Consider the following 21,674-nt stretch of genomic DNA (forward strand, 5'->3'; position numbering starts at 1 on the left):
GTTTGCTTGTATCGATGGCAAGCAGATTTTCACCTCTTACGAAAATGTCGGAAAATGCCTGTCGTGGCATTCACAAATCATCAGACAGCGGGAAGAAATATACACCTAGCCACCACCAACGCAACATCTTGAATAATATATTATTTACCATTTTCTTGGAACAATTGTATTCGTCCTGAACAAAAATTACGGTTTCATGTTTGCTTACCCAGTAAAAAAAATTTAATCATCGGAAATGGTTATAGCGGTGTTGAACTCACACACTCCCTATACATTGAAATGAAGAAAACTTTTTCCTAATTTTGGGCACATCAACTAGCCGATTAGAAGCATTTCTGTATGGAGTTCATGGATGACCTTAATAGATTTTTAAATTAATTTTTACAATGGATTTTAAGTTTTACGAACCTTTCACAAAAATACTTTTCATAAAAATCTGAAGCTACGGTAGGGCAATTCTTCTAGTTTTCATTGACAGCTCAAATTGCTAAAGCTTCCCATTTCATTATAGAGCAGTGCAGGCGAAAAAAAGTTGTGTGTTTCAAGTGCATTTCACACGCTTTTGAGCTTTTACGCGATAACGTAACCCGTCACCGATTGAGATCGAACCGTTGCACGTTTGCACCCGAAATCGTAAAAAGGATCCTAATGATTACGCTCGCAAAGGTTTGTTTTTCGAAGTCCACTTTCTACCCGTAACCTTATAGCGCTGGTTATTGACGATAAACCAACGCGGCGATACCGTCATATTCAATACCAAGGGATGGCTCTTGGGATACGCTTTCGCAAGGTGCAGGTAGTTAATATCATCGACATTTTATTTTAATAAGATGACTCAACAACTTTATTTAAAAAAATAAAAAATAAAAAACATTCGAAACTTTTCATTTGGTAGATGTTTTGGCTTTACATCTAAGCGAGGGGATGAATACTTAATGTTAAAAAGACTTAAAAAACTGATATGGTCCGTTATCGGAAATACAGACATATTCATGGCGTCTCTAAAACAAGTTTCCAGACTTACGAAGCTAAAGTACGAAAATTAGTAGAACAGCAATTGATGAAATAGTAAACAATGCTTTATGAACAACTGCCAGAAAAATGTGGTATTTCAGGGGAAAAGAACGGGAGAAAGGGGAGAAGTAAATGCTCCAATTCAAAACTAAGCAATCATGTAGAAATGGGGTAAGAATAAGAAAAACAACAATGCTGTGAAAATTTTCTTGTTTTTTTTGTTTCTATCAAAACAATTTTGGATATTGTTTTTGTTATTCTAGCGGTTCGGTGCCGGTTGCTATATAAACAAAAGTTCTCAATGGTTTTGTATTTATTCAAACTTAGAAAGCTTAAGTGAGCAATGAATGGAATGAGTTGCGAATGCTACGGGTAAGGAAAAAGGAAAAATAGAAAAATAACACGCACAGAACAATTATTGGAATTTCCCGTATTATTACTTTGTTTTTTGCGCTTTCAAACACTAACAATTCTGCGCCAGTCACATACGCAGAGCGTACGTATAGACTATCGCTTGTCTACTCAAGCATGTAGAGGATAACGAGCAAGGGGGAATACTACGGAGCTGATAGGCAAGATGTTACCAACTAATGATAACGTAACACGTCAGAAATTGTTGTAAAGCATAAAGGCAAGAAAGAACATTAGAGACTACCATAAAACGTATATAAGTCCCATAAAAGAAATTTAATTAAGTACTTTAAAGTGTATGTAGGAAAAACAACTAAGAAATAAAATCACAAAAACCATCCTTACTCGTTGCGAATGGAAATTATTAATCTTGCAGGATTTATGAGAGCTGAAAGAATAAAAATAAAATAAAAATTTTAATTTTAAAATTTGTTTTTTGCCGTTGTTTTGCATTAGCTTTGCAATAATTTCAATTGGAATAGAAGCAAGGAGAAAAGAAATGCTCTTTCAACTGAATCCTGATTACCCAGCAGCTTTAGGAAATTTCTCACATGAAATTACCTACAATGTTCATGTGCGCACACCTTGGGGCTTTCGATTCATAAAACTTAATCAATGTAAATCGAATTACGAATTGTTTAACCCTTCTAGGGTAGCATATAAAAATTTGAACGACGTTTAATGTCTTATCTCGATATCGGATGCCATACAAAGCTTGAAAAAGCCCGCTTTGCTCTTTGACGCCGATGGCGATGTCAGACCTTAGCAACCCATGCAACTAATTGCCATATATCGCAGTTAACTACACATAGGAACAATCAATTTTCTATCGTAACCCCCTTAGCAGCGACCAGAAAGACATTGGTAAGCAGATATTTCTGGATTAATAAAATGGCAAAACCATTATAGCTCCACTCTTCGATGATTGTTACGTCGATTTATGTATGCAGGCGTTACCCCACGTAACATGGCATTTTCAAAAGGTGGTTCCGATACAACACTGTACAAAATTTGCGAATATTACAGCACGGTTTTGGCACAATACAAGTTCAAAAAATTAAATACGTGTTTAATTGAATTGATTTTTGCTTTTACCAAGGCAAGACCCGAATTGAATAGAAAGCACAGCAATTTTCTTTTTAGTGATATTTTTATTGAAGCAAAGTAGACATAGATAGGGTAAAAAGCGGTTATATGTGAAAAGGCAAATCGGGCAAATGGCTTCCACCACTTTACTGGCACATACGCACTCCTTTATCGAAATTCTGATCACTAAAACGGCCCACTTCAATACCAAGCTACGTGTAGAAACTTGCGATGTTTCTGTCAAATTTGAAGTCCATAACTTAGTTTTTGCGGTCAAGAAAATGCTTACAACAAATATTAAAAGGCGGACAGACGTACATGTTTAGATCGAGTCAAAATTTGGTGCTAATCAAGAATATATATACTTTGAGGGGTCTCTAAAGCTTCCTTTTTTTTTATTTATTTATTTATTTATTCTACTTATACTAGAAACTCAACTAAACAAATAACAGTCGAGTTCAATTGGCTCTTAATGCAAAACTTATATTAATTAATAATAAAATTTAGTGTAAGTATAATAAAACAAATAAGAAGAACAAAAAGGAAAAAGAAAAAAAAGCATGTACGCTATCAGCATAGGGCCACACTTGTCATTGATATAATAATGAGTGTCCCAAGATTTATGCAAAATTTAATTGGCCGGCATTTTTGTGTGCATTACACGAGATAGCAACGCGTTTTCATTGTTGAACAATATTTAAAAATAATGAAAGTTTGGTCAAACCTCTTTGAAAGTGAGGCTAGTCAAGCTGAAACACGATATTGGGTTATAATAACCCAGATTTTTCTGCTTAAATTTGATGGTATTGATGTGACTGTGTGTGTGACTGTCGAAGGACACGCTTACAGAACTATGCGAACACGTCTGTTTTTCGAAACTAATAATTGGTTTTTTTCTTTTCCCCCCTTTCAAGTACGTCAGACAAATCTACAAAAATTTGAAGGTACGTCCTATGGACAATGCTATAGCATCTGTACAAAAATGGGCAAAATCAGCCTACCCAATATTATAGTGTATCAAAATTTAATTTTTGTTTTAATGCCTACATAACGCGCACAAACAAGCTTACAATAAACCCACAGTGCATATAAATTCTTGATCAGTTTCAAATTTGGAACGCATCTAAGCATATCCGTCTTTTCGTTTGCCCATTTATCCGTCTGCCCAACTGAGTATTACCTATGGTATTGACCTAAACTTTTCAAAGGGCAAGCCTATAACGTCTGCTCGTTTATTCAATTAAAACTTTTATTTCGAAAATAGAAGAAATCGGCCGCGCCCACTCCATATTGTAGAGCATGAAAATTTAGTTCTTTTACTTTTTTGTGTGTTTTAAGATATTAGTGATGGGTGTGAACAATTCGGTCACGACCAAATACAATTTTTTTTTTGTTTGCATATTGTTTTGTGTGATAATTAGACAGTTACGGTCGATAGTTGAACTTGACTTGAAAATTTTTTCATTTGTTTTCCAGCTTGAGAAAATATTTCTTGATTTCAAGAAAATTTATGATGATGGAAGAAATTCCAAAAAATCGTGTTATATAATAAGTACTGCGCAAAAAAAGTTAAGGAAACTAAAAAAAGTCGCAAAATTAATTAACTATGTCTTAAGTTTATATACGCGCCTTATGAACCTACCTGCCATCCTTCCAGGTTAAGGTAAACTTTTCTCTAACTGGCCAACTTTCAATTTTCCCATTTCCCAGTGAATAGTTGGAATAGTAACTTTTTCCAGCGGCAATTATAAAAACTAATACTGCAAGGAAACTCATGCTATTTTTTACAGACTAAACGATATCTTCTTAAAAGTTCACAATTACCATAATCTCTCTGTATAAGTTACTTACTTGAATTTTACCAACAAGCGATAATTTTCGTAGAAAAACTCATTCCCACCAGCACAATCACAAATTGATCTGAATATTCGTAAATGTATTAGTTTGATTGCCTCTATATTGCCTTCAACATGCTTTTTTTTCTCTCCCTCTTTTTTTTTTTTTGCTGCACAAAGCAATTCCATGAACGAAGGGAGCAAAAAAAAAAAAAAAATTACATAAACTTTCCATCTGGTTTCACTCGGTTTTGTAAAAGCCAATGAAACATCACCAATGTTTACAACACGCCTTCACGCCAAAGGGCATAAACGTAATAAGTCACATACAGGCAGAATAAGCAAACATGGACACATTGATATTATCTGCTGCGTGCGTGTGGTTAGTACCGTTCCCCATTTCGCCACGGTAACCCCCTAGCTTTTAGTGATATTTTTCTTTATCCGGTTTAAAGTTAATCCCTGACGTAAATATTTTATAAAGAAATATTTATACCAAAAAGCAATAAACAAGCACCAGACAGACGCCCAGGCGGTTTGTCAGATATACAGACGAGTTCAAACTGAGTCATTTATTTACTGACAAGAATGCGGAAATCTTATGGTTTTAAATACCACATGTGTAAGGAGCAGTTGATACATATGCATCCACGAAAATTTTTAAGAATAACAATTATTTATGGATTAATTGCTTTGCCTGACTGCTAGTGACTTATGTGCATCTACAGAGAGCTTATAATCTTTACCAACTATTCAGATTGCATATAGACCGAGGGACAGTTGCCGAAACTTCTATATTCAATCTTGAGATTACTAAATAAACACTTCTAAAATCAGTTTCATTTTCTGAATCAGTCCAAGTTTTTTTTTGTCTGTCTGTCCGTCTAGCTATCGCATTTTCAACTTATAGATCGCATTTTTTGAGATATTTTGATGAAATTTGCTACACCAAAGTGTGTTGACCCAAGGACGAACACTCTTGACATTGGTTTGGATCGGATGATTTTCTCGACCTGTTCCCACATAACGTCTCATTTTGAAAAGTGATTGAAAACAAATTGATATTTGATTTCTTTCTTTTTTCGTTTTATGGGAAGCGAACCAGCGACTGTAGGGCACCTAATAATTGATCAAATCAAACTCCGTCCGTTTTCTTCTTGAAAGTGTTGTGTTTGTTTATTAAGAACTTGTGAGGAGCTCTACATAAGAACGTTGAGCATTACTTTAAGTACAAAGCACTTAATCCCCTTCTTTACAGGATAGATACGTTTCCAAAAAAAGATATTGGTTATATGGAAAAATAGCAAAATCGTTCCAGACCTAAGAAAGCTCCCGAAAAGTGCAATAAACAATATTAAGAAATTCTTGTTAGGGTTTACTTAAGAATTTATTTCCTCGTCGCACATTTTAATTCATTAAACGTAATTTAAAAAATAAATTATAGCTTGAAAAACCAAACTAAATTGCGTAAAAATACATTACGTCTTCACTCCATTCATAACTCAGAGAATTTCACGCATATACGCATACAATCGGCATAATCTAACTGAACTGTAAACAAAGCAACAATCATAAAAAATCGTGTAAAGAGAGAATTAGGCGCTATTTATTTTTTTTTTTTTAGATGTGGATTGAGCGAAGGGTAATCCAATGAGACTGCGAAAGGATGTCACTTATACGCGTGGATTCGCAGAAATTATATTTAATAGGTAACATAAGCATATCAGGCAAGAAAAGCTTAGCTTAACTTTCTATTACGCTCTCTCGCAATTGAGAAATCATGTTTTAGAAGAAGAAAAAGAAACCATTGCAGATTCTTTCGCTTTCGCTATGTTCTTTCGGCTATGTTAGCGTTCTTTCTTTTTTTTTGTTTTCCTTTTACTTCCTGCTAAATTACCTATTTTGTTAGAATATATTTGTAAAAATTTTTTAAATTCTTCCGAGATTGTCGAGCGCGTAGCATAACGGAAGAAAGAATACGAACACTGTTCGTTTCTTCGTAGACAATAAAGCGATCAAGTTAGACTAAGAACTGGCGGGAACGACGGATGAACAAATACGCAATGTGCTGTAGCTAGGAAAAGACAATAAGCAAGAAAAATTAAAAAGTATACATTCAAGTGATCAAACCCCTCATCTATCCAATTGCGGAGAAAGAAGACTTTGGCTAATGATTCACATGAAAAATATAAATCTTACACGCAGCCCATGTTCTATACTTAGCCTGCCTGCAACAAGAGAAGAATGGGATCCTCCGTTTCGTATTTGGGCGACTTTTTTCATTCATTGCAAAGATTCGTTCTTTTGCAGAATCTGTAAATAAAAGACGAGGACTATAGCATCTTTGATGCGCTGTAATGGATGTGAATTGTATACCCTTAGTAAAGGCTAGATATGTTTCGATAGAAACTAAATGCAGTGATCAAATAGTGATAGCTTATGTATGTATTTTAAAATTCAAGGCAAGTGCGCTTTACTAAACCAGACTAATTGTTATACAAACAATATGTGCACTTATAGGATATATCATTTTAATATTTTTTATTTTTACTTTTCTTGTCATCTTATTCATCGATATTTATGTTGATTTCTTAATTTTTACCTCCCAAACCCCACATATGTTGTCCACGCCTACATTGACCTTGGTTTACTCATTTGTAACTCTCAAGTGATATAAGCAAGCGTAAAAAGGAATCAAAGCAATTGCACCGTGTCTTGTAGCAGTGATGCAGTACACCGTAACAAGTATGACATATAGCTTGCATTGCCCCAGTTCAGTAACCTCATGTGAATTTAAAAAGTGACCGCATGACTAGATTTTCTGTTCACAAATATTAATGATGATTAGGAAACCGATTATTCTTTGTGCAAAGATTGTGTAAATTTCGTAAACTAATAATAGTTAGTAATTGGCTATACTTTCAAGCAATCCTGTTTTCTACTTTTCTACAAACTTGTTCTTAAATTGTTTTTTTTCAGCAATTAGCTAGAATCGCCGATAAGCACGCTTTCAGCTACCGAATATCTTTTAATGAAATAGTTTTCGTTTGTTGCATAGTATAGACGTTACGTAGCTCACTCTTGTTTTAACCATATATTGTACACTGTACTCGAGCTTCAATGCACATGTCATGTCTTAAGCCTGCTATAATGCGTATTAAGTCTACAAATGCTTTGTAACAGATATTTACCTATCACACGATCAAATAGATTAGAATAGTTTTAATACTGATCTAGAAAATATGCGTAGGGAGTTGTGTTTTCGTGAATGTTACGCTTAGAAAGAATCGCGCCTTATTGATTTAGCATATAATTTGTGCAATCTATGCAATTCCATGACATAAGTCAAAGATATCCCAATTCTTCCTCTTGTTCATTTTAGTAGAGGGAGGTTTAAATGCTATGCTGGTTATGGGAATTCCAAAAGAAGTGAAAGAATAATTACTTTTACTAGTATTAATATGTGCATAATTTACAGCTGTTTTTAAACGATATAAACAGGCGTTCTTCAAAACTGTTTATTATAGCAAACGAAACATAAAAATTGAACAGTAACACTTTTAAATGATTAAACTAGAGCCTGGTCACCATCTACCTTTTGAGCTTTTTGAGACGACGAACGATGGTTGAATGGGCCACATTGAAGTTGTTGGCCATCATTCGAGGTGTCAAGCTTTCCTCTCCTTCCACGGCCACCAAAGGTGAGTGGTCGTCAAAATCCAATGGTCGACCTCTTCTTGGCTTATCTTCCAAGCTAGTGTTGCCAGGTTTGAAACAGCTAAACCGGTCTCTGCATGGACTTTCGACTGGACTGGATTGTGCCCTCACCGAAAAGTTCGTTGAGATCGCGAAATGACTGCGCAGCTTTCCATCCTGTCCCAAAATGATACCGTATAATATGACGAATAAGAGAATGACTATTGACACGTTTTTTGTAACCTAAAAGTAGTTTTCATTTCTAAATTTATGAAACATTGTACATTTTTAACAAAATGTAGCACGTCAAAGAAACGCCTGATAATTATTCATCAACCTATTTGTTTTGTAAGTGTTATGCTTTCCTATCAAAAGTAAGTAATATATTTTCGTTGAAATGTCATCAAATTGAGAGATGTATGGCATCATTACATCACCTCGTGCTTCGATAACTATTATTTCATTACTTTCTATTGATACATATGTACATACTTATAAGTATTTAATATTTATCTTTATTTTTAACGAACAAAAATATAAGTAAACGAAACTGAAGATGGTAACAGTAATACGAACGTAGGAAATTTTCAATTTCAGTTTCTGTTCTCAAACAAGAAACTTGCTAATACTTCGGCAAACGTTAAGTTTAGTTTTTTAAAGGTATTAACGAATGTTATTTTTAAGCAGGCATTTTCTTTAATAAAAATTGTATTCTTTACATATCTCCCTGATGTATGTTTCCTGTGATTTGTAAAGTTTCAACACGAAACTTGTATTATTAATTGCAATTGCCACAGTATATATCAAAAATGTCACTTTTATAATATTTATGAAGGAAGCTGCAAAAGTAGACACTTTATGCCAATAGTCATAAAGGCGAATGTAGGCAAAATGTTAATATTACACCCGCCCAACGTCAACCTAACATGTCAGCTAAAATGTCAGGCAATGTAACATTTTGTGATTATCAATGACAGATAGTAAATGTCAAGCGTTCATGTGCACACATGTTTGTATATGCTGCACACTTGCAACCATATAAATAAATATATTATATGAAAAGTGTTAAAACGTGCACATGTTGCCAACAGCAACACCATCTTAGTGTTACTTGACGTTGAGAATTTCTCGGAGATAATTTTTCAACGCAACGCTGCTTGTAGCTGGCATCTCCTCTCCCCATCATCATTATCTCTCCTTTGTTATCATTGTTTTCGTTATGCATATACATTAATGATTTTCTTAACATAGTCGAGTTAAAAATATTCTTGTGTCTACGACAAGTTGTTAAATTGTTTTTCACACTTTCTTATGGCGCTCAGTAAACAGCGCGTACAAATATGTGTGTTCCCCTTGTGATATTTCAAAGGCGTTGCCAATGTCGTTCAAGAAATTGCTTCCAAACTAACGAAAGCAAAAACGAATGCTAAAGATGTGCACTACATCACTCATTTACTGTGTACACACCCGCGAAACAAAAAATAAAAACAAGAAAATGAGATAAGGGGGAAAGAAATATTAAAACAGCCACATTAATCATTACTGGGACGGCGTGTATTCTGTGATATGATTAGACACCAAAAACTAAATGGTTGAACTAAAACGATACAACTGAGAGACCACAGGGAAAGAGATTCACTAGATATTGCGGCATTTTTTGCGATCAAAAACCGCAACCCCTATGATTTTTTTGTGGATAGTGTGCTAGGAAGAAAAAAAAACAAGTGTTTTAATTTAATGTGAAAAGAGCAATCATTGGAAAATATTTGTGCTGCGTCAGATGAAACATAAATTTGAAAACTTTAAACTTGATTAACTTTCTAACTAAGCATATATAAAAAAATGCATCTAAAAATGAGCATTTTTCTAAGGAAATTTCTTGAATAGTCCAACATTCGGGCACTTTTCTATCTGATCACTTGTGAATGCCTTGGTATATAAATAATTTTATAAAGTTGTGCAAGAAAACGTTTGATATTCCGAAGGAAACCAGCAGAACATATTGAAAATCATCAAAATATACTTAAGATCCGGTAAAAAGGGTTTTGCATCGTGAGAGAAGAAACTCGTATTCCGGCACATTTGTAAAGAAAACAGAATTGCACCTTCTCGAGGTAAGTTTCTTCAACTTATTCGTTCCTTTAATAGAATTAATGGACCTAATAGGCTTGTTGTGAGTATGAAGTGAATAAATACACAAGTGTATTTACTGAGTTGTCTAGGAGAGTATGGCGTCACAACGCTTACTATAGACAGCATTATGGCTCATGTGAGCTACATGAAAGGGAATGGATGCTACACCGGTAGGCCAAAACGATAAAAGTTCCGACATTTATAACCCATTGTGGATCGTAAAGGATTCCGTAATTAAATGCTAGGTTCTTCAATAAAAAAGCGTGAGGCAGTAGAAGATACGTTAGAGCTTGACATTAGAATCCCTTTACCAAAATATGAAACTATTAATGAAAGAGAACAATTCTCTTTATTTTTAAATGAACGATTTTTTTTCTATACATAATTTTAATTTAATTTCAATGACGCCGTAACGCGTTTTCTCTTGTTCCCACTCCAGGCGTTTCTGATACTCTATTCCCTCTTCATTGGCAGCATTCTATCAAAGACAACGCTGTCAATCATTTAAAAAGGTTTGATCTTGGGAATGAAACATTGCGGTAAATTCTGCATTCAATTGGTTAACACATTTTCTTTAAAAAAAAAAGTAAAAAACATTGAATCGTCGCAATCACTTTCGTCTGCGCATACTTCGATTGGAGCCGAGACGAAAACGGCAGAATAAAAAGATTTAGTGCGAGCTTTTATTAGAAAGTTCATATCTATAATGCCTTTGTCAAAAAAACCCCAAAAAAATGCCGATAGTAAAGCAGACGGCCGACAAAATCCCGTTACTGTTTCTACAAGCGAAAATCTCCCGGAAGAGCAAACGCAGGAAAACGTAAGCCCGTCATCTATAGTGGCAACTGGAGCCGGCGTCGAATTGGGTATACCAACTATTGATCTTTCGGAGACCCCACCACGTGCTTTGGGATTTGGTCGTCAAAATGGCAACGATGAAATTTTTCAAATTATTGATTTAAGCCAGACACCACCTGATGACGATGTAATTTTAGTATCCGAAATTAATGACATAGTTGATATACGTACCCCAGTTAGATTACAGCGTAGAAGCAATTCAATCTCAACTGTATCAGGGCAAGAACAAATTAACTCCTCAACTGCGCAAGCATCAAACAATAACGTGCAAAGGGCAACCCGTCGACGACGTTCAGTAGACGATAAAAGCTCAATTGGAAAATTTTCATCGCTTCATGTTCCTCGTTCACCATTTTCAGTAACTGGCGAAAAATTGGACAGCCCTGCTCGATTTGCGTGCCCTATTTGCCTGGAATCAACGGTGAACCAACCAACGTCCACACGTTGCGGTCATGTTTACTGTCAAAGCTGCATTCGTGAAGCAGTGAAATTTAACCGCCTATGTCCTATGTGCAACGCTCCAGTTGCGCCAAGAGAGCTGCGCCGCATTTACTTGTAAAATTGCCTTTTTTTCGCCTTAATTCTTTCTACTTATATATGGAGTTTATTTTAAATATTGGTTAGAACCACCACTTTTACCACTTTTTTTTATATTCTGAGCATCTATACGCTTTCAGCCATACTTGTACGTATATTTCAAACAGTTTTCTTTCATTTTGATATATACATATATTCATTGTAATATTGGAAACTGCAGACGCAAATAAATAATTCATTGGAGGCCACAGTTGAAACACTTCAAGAGCCTGCAAAGAACGATGGAAATCATCTTTGTTCACTTATAAAAAAAGTTGTATAATGTTAAGATCCTGTATGATTATAAGTGCAAACTTTGTCTTGAAAAATAAATTAGTCTCAAGCTTGTCATTGCACCGTCTCAGAGTTAGGTAAAAAATTCAACTAACAGGACCTTTATGAAAGTTATCATGTTTTAAGCAAATAAATGCGGTGTTAAGAAGGAGAGATTTTTAATTGCATCAAAAAAAAAGGAAATACCCATCTTTCAAGCGGTAGTAACAAGAAATACTCTCAATAATTGCAATTTTTTGCCACCGCACCTCACTGATATATTCACTTACGAGAAGAGTTAGAAAAACAAAAATCATTAACCGCCTCATCTGCAAAGTTGTGAGTCAAACTCATAGCGTAAATTACAACATTGCGAACAGGCATTATTCATTTAATTACGAGATGGAAGCGGTTCGTTTCAAAGAATGACTTGAATTTGAGTCATTCCAAAAGGAAAACCTCCTCTTTTGGAATAGATGAAAAGTCGCAACTTATTCAATTTCTTCCATTTCGTTCCGCGTGGTTAGAAGAAAAATAAGGAGCTTATGAAACCTTAGTTTTTTTTATCTGCAAAACGTGGACATCATAAAATTGCCCACATGTACACACCACATTGATACACATGTACCAATACCATTCAGAGGTGCTTGGCACCCTTTTTTTTACACCTTAGAGTTGCATCAGAGAAAACGAATACATGTTACAACGGTAGCTTACGCTCGAAAAGCTTTCAGTGCAAACCTTCCGCGTTGTCATGACCAGCTCTGGAATGTGGATTGCTAAAGCAGGAGACGTGTTCCACAAATAGGAAAGGAGCCACTACGTCTTATGTGTACATATAACTGTTCAAAATAAAACAGTATGTGAAATGAGCATCCACCGTACTTAGACGATTAAAATAATGCGTGACTGTTGAAGCTCCACGTTGTTCTGCACGCCGAAACATAAGTGAAAGTTACACACAATGGCAAATAGGGTTGAGCCCCATACAATGCTAACTACCAAAAAGAACCGATCTCTTTATGAAAGAATGAATATGAAAATGATACGGAAAAAGCAATTGCATTTCTGATACTCCAGTCCATTGGAAGCGTTCTATTAAAGGCGACAGTTTCAACTAGTTGGCACATTTGGTTTAATCTCGTAGTCACAAAATCTTCGCATCACGAATTATCGCTTCCTCTGTTCCCGTTTCAACTGCCCGAGTGTCAGTAAATGCCATATATGCCGATGGACTAAACGGTGCAACGAAAAGCGACATCCACGCCTACGATTATGTTTACTGTTAAGGTTGCTGTCATCAGCTAGTGGGATATAACTACCAACTCCCTTTTTGTGCAAATATTTATTCATTTACAAATTTTTTTTTTTTTTTGTTTCCATAAGTCGCTGATAGCAGTGAATGTAAAAAAAGTAGTGATGTGTATATTGCGGTATGATGCTATTTCGAATAGTGGGTCAATTTGAAAGGCAATACTTTCCAAAAGTTTCCTTCCCTTTACAATTAATTAGCTTACATCTACTAGTTACCCACTTTCCAATAAACTTTGGAATAAAGCTATTCCTGCTGATCCAGAAAATCCGCTGAACCGGACTGCTAGTTGAAGGTAAGCTCCTTGGATTATATTTCTTTTCGTTGACCTGTCCATCTATTTCATTCTGTATAGTGGTCCCTTCAGGGAGGGCATACGCTATAAATTACGCTGCGTTCACTATCCCCAGCAGGTTGAAGTCAGCAGTGAATACGGCCATAATAGAACGATTGTCTCCAGTGTGCCAGTCGAGCTCGCCCAAAAGTAAAGCATATGGTTACGATTGGCAGAATATGGGCTTATTACGGATAATAAGCCATATGGGCTTATTATATCCATTAGATGTGGAAAATGAAACTCTTTAAGGCAGATTTCCGCTTCTTCGTGGAACATTGCAAACAGTTTTTCACCGACTACTTTATTCAAAAACCATATCAACATTTTATTTGGACTTCGATAACCCACCAATGCAAACGAACGATTTCGTGAACAGATTGTTCCTATCCGAATAAATACTCCCAGTGCATAAAGGACTCTATAACCGCAACTGTCACAACTCGGGTGAAATTAATATCATGACTCCAAGAACGAGCGTTTTCTGTACCTAATTCCCACAGATAGTTGTCTTTTATTCCCAAATCTGCTAACGTTTTTACTACGTTCAATATCAAGGACTCCCGGTAATCTCCAGCAGTGAACTTGGACTCACGATAACAAGTCAAAATTGCTAAAGACAACCAGGATTTTGCTGTTGAATCAAGAGAATTGCTAGTTTGTTTGATTTTATCTGCTATCTCCTCCTCCACAAATAGTGATTCCATATGAGATCCAAGCATCGGCGTTGGTCTACTTAATTGATTTCAATATACGATAAATAAATTCATCAAACTTGTTGTCAGTGATCGGGATGTAAGTCCGGCCCACACTCCTTTTGTATTATTTGTTTTGTTAAGAATAGCGAACGTTTCACTGCATTCGAAACTTGAGGTGTGATATTGTTTTCAAACTCCCGCCAATACAAGGGATCTTCTTTTAACTCCTCGAATAAGTGAACGTAAATTGGATCATAAATAGTTTTACGTCCCACTTGAACTGGTTCTTTCTGATCTTTCTTAAGGATTGGGCCCAACGGATAATCGGTTATTGCTAGCATTTCCCATTTTAATTCATTAGTCTACATGGTAAGTCTGATAATAAATTGGCATATTTTAAAAAGTTGAATGGCAAAATTATAGAGTAAACAAGTGACCAAAGTATGGACTTTTTGCATTGGCACACGACTACCAGATTCAAATTTTCGATTTGACTTTTCAACACGTCATATCTTGCTTTATTTAAGTACATCTACTATACGGTTTAAATGTTAGTTAAAATCTTGCCATGCGGGTCTGACAACAGCGATAGGGTTTACTTTTTTCCTAGATTTGGTATTTTTATTTTTTACAAATTAATACTTTTCTAGTGTATTGAAATTTCCAGATGCTAGAAAATCGCCAGACATTATATACGTAAGGATGCGCATGATCCGAGCAACTTCTCATCGTACACAAGTCAATCGGTGTATAAAGATTTTATTGATCTTTAACATATGGGATTATTACTCTATTCCACAAGAAAATAAACTGATTTAGATTAATTGGAACGACTAATGCACAAATCAGAAATAATATCTTTATGTGTTTTTTAATTATATTCACATTATAACGCGATTTCTGTTTAGTTCCATTTATGGTTCCTAATTCCCCCAATCAAATTTCCAAACTTAAATGATTACCTTTATACCGTTGCTTTTCTATTTGTAGTGGATTAGTGCTTAATAGTAGGCCCCATCGCAATATGCAATTACTCTGAAAAGTAGAAATATCATGAAAAGTAAGTGCAAACATTGCAATTATGCGAATCGGACAATAAAATATGCGATATTAAAATTCCTGTTATATACCACAGCCAAAAATATAGTAAAGATTGACAAGTCAAGAAAGTCGAAACTACACAGACTAACCTTCTCTAACTTGTGAATATTTTTCGCAAATTAACTTAATTTTCTCTCTCTCTCTAAAAAAATTTTAACATTAGTTTTTGATTTCCAAGTAAATACATAAAATGTTTATAAGCCATGTTCTCTAAATGCATTAAACTTGGCAGATTTTCTACTTGTTTATTTTGATCATTAGTCGTTTCATCTCTTACTTGACCTACATCCAAATTTCCGGATTCAATTGTTCAATTCGGCCAATCGTAACTTTTAATAAAGGTTTTCGAAGGCGATATTATTCGGGAATTGAATTTGCTTTACATTTTGCTATTGAATTTTGAAGTGAACTTATCGTCATGTCAAGAGTCGCGGCGTGGTTGCTTAGCAATGAATTCTCATTGCTCAATTTCTGTAATTTGCACACTAGATCGCTAGATTCTTTAATTTGCATAGATCGCGACTTGAAGAGTAGAAAAATGTACAGTGAAACGAAGCAAACGAAATAAGGTGTACAATAGAAACGCTAATAACCAAAAAGATGCTGGAATAATCCCTAAATATCGTGTCGGGCTTCTTTTGCTCGATATGTTTCCCTTGCTTACATGCTGACTTTCACGGCTCAGTTGTTAATTCACCGAAAATTGAAAACCAATCGTTTACTCGAATGCAGCCCTAGAATAAGTGAAAAATGATTGCGTGAAAAGACAAAAAAAAAAAATATATATACCGAGGGATGGATTTATATATACTCAAGCATGAAAATATTTCATTAATATTTCATAATGATACGGGAATAAATGTTGAGTTTATTTATACAAATTTAAGCGATTCCTTCGAAATTCTTTTAATTATTTGTTTTAGCCTCCAAGGAGAGAAAACTTTCAATGTTGAAGCAGTTGCCTCGCCAGTGACAGTAATTAAAAAAACACAAATCAGTGCGTTTTCAAGTAAGAAAATAAGAAAACACTTTAATTTATCAAAATAAATTTCCTTTGAAATTCTCGCGTTGTTTTCTTTTATTCTTTCGTCCCCCAAACACGAAACATGTGTGTACTTGCCGTCTCTTCTGATTAACATTTTACGCGTGTTTTCAAGATATGCGTTTTTGATCTCTTGCGCTTTTAATTGTCTATACGACAGTAAAAATAAAAATACAGCTATAGCGACAACCGTAAACAACAACATCTGTTTGGCAATTTAAGTTCATTTTTAAACGTTTATGTTCTTTTTCTTTCATATTAACAAAAACAGAACATAGTGCATGTACGTTTAAATACAAAATATATATATATGTATATAAAATATTTAGGGGAGAGGAAAGTAAGAATTAAAAGCGGGAGAGGAAACGAATAAGGAGAAAAATAAGAAGAAGAGAATTTAATAAAGCCAATTTACAGACAAAGTGCATAAATATGTACGTATTTATTCGTTAATTAGTTGAATTTCCATATACAACTAATTTTATTTGACGGCGTTCGGATGATATGCAATTTTAACGGCAGCGAAAGCAACGGAAGATTACCCAAAGGTTTAAAAGGCAAGGTAAAAGCAACGTATTTGTCTGCAAATGTATATAAATATATCTACATATACATAGATATATTTAAAAATATAAAAATATATGGTGAGAGAAAGAGAGAAGAAAAGAACAGAGCAAGCAAGGAGATAGTTACAGGCATATAACAACTCATACTCGTTCAAATTGAAATTTTTCATTTCATTTTTATTTGTTTTTACATGCACTTTTCATTTCTCGTTGTTTCCACTTTTAATGCTTTTATATCAACACACAAACAAATTTTTTCTGCATGCATAATTGCATGAGGAGTTTTCTTTACATTTTTGTGAACATTTCTTCATTTTAGAGAACTGTTATGTTTCGCATATGTGTATACATATGCATATATATATACGTATATATATTGTTTATTCTGCCTGTTTTCAGTTGTGTTTGAGGTTATGCTTCAGATTTTATGACAAATAAAATTTAGTTTTTATTTAAGTGTGTTCTACTTAAGTTGTAGAATTCAGAGTTTGTGAAATCTAATTGATTCTTCCCGTTCTATGTTCATACCTATCAATGTGTGCATAAATGAATTTGAATATTTTTTCAAAGAATAGTAAATAAAGTGTTTCAGTAATTTTACGTGTGCGACGTGAGTGACGAAAGAAAACAAACAACGTGCAAAAAGTCTTAAAAAGAGATTATCGGCGGATTTTAAGGTAATTTCTACAACATCATAAAGGGGTCATCTTTTCTATTCAATTTTTGCTTTACGAAGATTTTTTTATTAAAAGCGAGATGCTGCCCAATCAACGCTTAGTTATTCGCTGTGCATTACATCAATAAACAGGTTTCGAAAATTGTGGGCTATAAACGTAAGAAGTTCATTATCGCCAAGAATCGATGAATTGCGATGTTTTTTTATTTTAAAATCGTCAAAAAGGAGGTTATTTTATGGGTTCAAACAAATTTATATTTGAAACTCATTGATTTGGAAAGTCTCGAAAGCCGTTTTCTAACCTCAACTCCTTGTTGTAGAATAGCTGCAAAAGCATTCATTTCAAACTTAAATGATATCCTAGATAAATATCTCAGAAATGTTAAGCAAACACGTAAACATCGCCTCTGACTAGAAATTGTTGGTTGTGACTCAACGCCCAGAGCGTTCAATAACATGTTCGGCAGTTAAAAACTGCAAGCAAGCGCGTCGCATTATACACACATCACTTTTGGCAAATGCTATAATATTTTGCGCATTTATGAAACACAGAAAAACTAACATTTTGCTAGGACAATTTAAACATTTCTGTCAGTCTGTCCTTCTTAATAATCCCATATCATACTTGTTCTCGCATACTTTGTTCTCTTAACTGCTAATATTTTAGATTACCGAAATGTAACTTCATTACGACAGAAATTATATTGCTGTCATAATTATGTATTTAACGTTAAAAGGACGCATATTTAATGAATAAAGTTTGGTATTTTTACGAACGCGTCGACATAAGAGAGTAAATTACATCTGTCATTTCGTATATGGCTCTCATAAAAGCGCATAATAAATTCTAAAATATGCAAAATACAATGTTGAAAAAGAGTTGAATGTAAATTGCGATATAAAATTAATATAAAAGCTTACATTGGCTAGGGGGAGTTCCCAGGATGATAAAAGAAAACACAAAAGGCAGGTTATGGTCGCAATCAAAATAAAACGGTCGAAAAAGATTGATTAGATAAGATGGAGTAATAATGGCAATAAGAAATTTCTTAATTCACACGAAAGCCGTACGGAGAAAACTTTGAATTAGTCTGAACCGACTATAATAAGTTTAGGTGCTGATAATTTGAACTGGCGTTGCAAGATACGTTTCATTTTCAAATTGATTGAAACTAGTGGATAAACTTTGAAATGCAGTCGAAGCTTGATATGTAGTCAAAATAATTTGAAACTGTATTCCAACCAAATTTTCTTTAAGTGTCTTCATTGGTCGAATAATACGAAGGTCAGATAACTGCATAAAGCAAATTTAAAGCACCGATATGGCCAATTGGTTAAATAAGCAATTGCTGTAATCAGGAATTAATTAAGTCTGTAAGCATTAATAAGTTTTGCAATTGTAAATATGTCGGGCGTGATATTTTCATGCAGAAAATATTCTTATCTTTGCTGGTTTAAAAGAAGATAGAGATTTTTTCACTAAAGATTGGACATGTCAATAGTCCAGAGGGTAAGTCTGTAAGAGCAAATTATATACCCGATAAAAAATACGCATGCACTCACAAACACATCGCATCATTTAATACAACAGTCTTGCATACACCTTGAACAGCGTTGTATACTTGCAATGCAAACTTTGAAAGTTAGGACTTGATATATGATGTGAAAAGATTTCACTTGATGTGAAAAGATGTCACAACCAAATAAATAATTCTGCTCATCCGCCTGCATTTTTCAATAAACACGATAACCTCACAAGCTAGTGCTAGTGCTAGACGGTTATGTGGGGATATTGTTGGTTCTAACGTAGATTTGAAATCTGGCGCAGCACGGAGAGCTAAATTCGCGAAACGAGCAGCTTCGAAGAATGATTATCGTGAGGCTGGGTGTAATAAGCTAGGTGCAGGCAGACAGGTTGAAATAGCCACTGGTGGTGGCCCAGGCTCCGTTATTGTCAGTAAGGGTTGGGGAAAACCGGTTGTTTCTCAGGACGCTGGTACTGTCTCTGTATCCGTGTTAGTCGCCAATGAGCTGATGGAGAATTTTGTGTGTACCGTGAAGATTCTACCAAACCCGTTGTTTTGGTTTCTCACCAGATGGTGGTGATATCTGCAAGGAAATCTATTTTTATATGGCGATTGTCGTCATAAAGCCCCAACGAAGCGATTGCAAAGTATTTAAATAATAAGGTCTCGAAAGAAGATCTGACGAAATGTAGTTTTTTTTTTTTTAGTTTAGTTCCGCAGGTCAGAGAGATATTGCTTCGGGGGGTCCGTTTGAACGGAGTATGTCGGCAAAATGTTGGCCTCAGGGAGTGTTCATTGCGGTTAACCATTGCTTAGCCTTATCTATGGGTACTGTTTCTCGTCTACAGCTGTTGGGTTTGGAGGCGTTAAAATACCTGTAATGTATACATTGCATGTCTCACATTCCTGTAGCGTCTGATATCGCAATTTGCTTAGAGCATTTGTCTTTGATCAAAAATAATACTTGTCGCCTGAAACCCAGTGATAAATTGATAGTGCTAGGCGATTTAATCCGCCCTATGTTTCGTGGGTCCTCAACGACGGCCCTAGTTGTTATATTCCCTTTTCATATCCATTAATAAAAACTCTTTCGATGTTGTCCTTGGGTTAGGTTTTTGTGAGCTTAACTTACCTTTGATGCGAATAATAAGCTGCTTGACTTAGTTTTTTACTGGGATACCAATATATCAAGATCTCGAACTGGTCCCTTTGTTTCACCTGAAGATGTGTATTATCTGTCGTTGTTGCTGGCTGTAAATTATCTAGCTGGCAGCGGACTTTGTAATCGGGTAATTAGTGATCTGCTAAAACGACTTACGTGAAACTTAGGAACTTGCTCGATGGTTTTGACTGAAACTTACGCAATGAAGATATTGATGATTCGTTATCCTTTATTTACAGTCAGCTTTTGCCCGCAATTTCCCCCTCGGTGCCGTTTAAATCTTGTCACATCTCGCTTTCTCTTAATTGGCTCCTAAATGCATATAAATAACGGATGGTCCCTAATAAAAAATAGGCTATTTAAAAAATTTAGTCGTAGTGGTTCGAGCTGTGATTATATGTTATACTCTAGCGCTAGATGAGATTATAGTGCCCTGAAAGCAACTTGCTATTCCAATTTTATTAATGAAACCAGGCGCAAACTTCGTAAAAATCTTAAAGACTTATTTAAATTTGTAAACTCCAAATGAAAGATAAGAAGATCTGCTTCCGTTATGAGCTTGGGAAATTTCGTATCATCCGAGGCGTCTGTAATACTTGACCTATCTTAAGGTTGGTCTATCATTGTTCACATATTTCGCCCGATAGTTACCCGCTTTTGATAGGTTCGTTTGATATTTTTCCGTCTATGGTCTTCTGCGAAGAACAAATGTTTATAGCGCAGTCAACTTTGAAATTTTCTAACTACCCTCGCACTATTAGTTTTTCATCTGCTATTCTCCAACAGTGTGCTAATTTGCTATGTTTTCTTCTTACACATATTTTTAATGTTTGTTTGAAAAAAGGTCACTTCCCATCGGTTTCGAAGATTGGTTTTATTTTTCCTTTTTCTAAAAGTGGTTGGGGAAACTTATTAACAATTATAGGGGACTTGGCAAACTTAGTCCACATCCCAAATTATTGACAACAAATCACTGACAACAAAAACGCTTACTACGATTTTAGGGTCAATTACATCGCGCCGTCAAAACAGTTTTTTCAAATCAACTACCACTAATCTGCGAAGTTTAGTAGTTCAATCTACAAAGCACTTTCCGGTCGCAGACAAGGAGACACTATCTTCACGAACTTTTCCAAAGCTTTTGACGGAGTTAATCATAGGCTGTTAGTCTGTAAATTACATCGCCTTCGTTTTTCGACTACTATGATTGCCTGGTTCAGTAGCTATTTCTTTGGGCTCCTCAAAGCATTCATCTTGACAAGCTTTTATTTATTTTATATGTGCATGATTTTCCTGAGTGCATTCAACATTCCCGTGCTTTAATGTCTGCAAACGACATTAAACTTTCCCTCTCCTTTGACTCAATACATGGTAC

General features: G+C 35.0%; 2 protein-coding genes across 8 annotated transcripts in view; both read left to right on the top strand.

The window, feature by feature from the left end:
• LOC119640631 overlaps window positions 1-21,674 on the top strand; it is a 217,761-nt gene that overhangs the window by 158,224 nt on the left and 37,863 nt on the right. Inside the window, exon 1 of one of the 7 annotated variants that reach the window (XM_038038810.1) lies at window positions 17,403-17,612. The exons of the other annotated variants lie outside the window; for them this stretch is intronic. The gene's annotated coding sequence lies outside the window, so the exon portion shown is untranslated. Of the gene's footprint in view, window positions 1-17,402; window positions 17,613-21,674 lie in introns of those variants that run through there. 7 annotated transcript variants of the gene reach the window in all.
• Window positions 9,821-11,681, top strand: LOC119640632 (E3 ubiquitin-protein ligase RNF220-like). The gene is made up of 2 exons (XM_038038811.1): window positions 9,821-10,156; window positions 10,615-11,681. The coding sequence occupies exon 2, from the start codon at window positions 10,882-10,884 to the stop codon at window positions 11,590-11,592; it is 711 nt and encodes a 236-aa protein (XP_037894739.1). The 5' UTR covers window positions 9,821-10,156; window positions 10,615-10,881; the 3' UTR covers window positions 11,593-11,681.

The sequence above is a fragment of the Glossina fuscipes genome, unplaced genomic scaffold (assembly GCF_014805625.2).
Source record: "Glossina fuscipes isolate IAEA_lab_2018 unplaced genomic scaffold, Yale_Gfus_2 121, whole genome shotgun sequence".
NCBI classification, from domain to species: Eukaryota; Metazoa; Arthropoda; class Insecta; order Diptera; family Glossinidae; genus Glossina; species Glossina fuscipes.

Coding starts and splice junctions, on each gene's coding strand:
- LOC119640632 (XM_038038811.1), top strand. CDS start 10,882: ATGCCTTTGTCAAAAAAACCCCAAAAAAATGCCGATAGTAAAGCAGAC.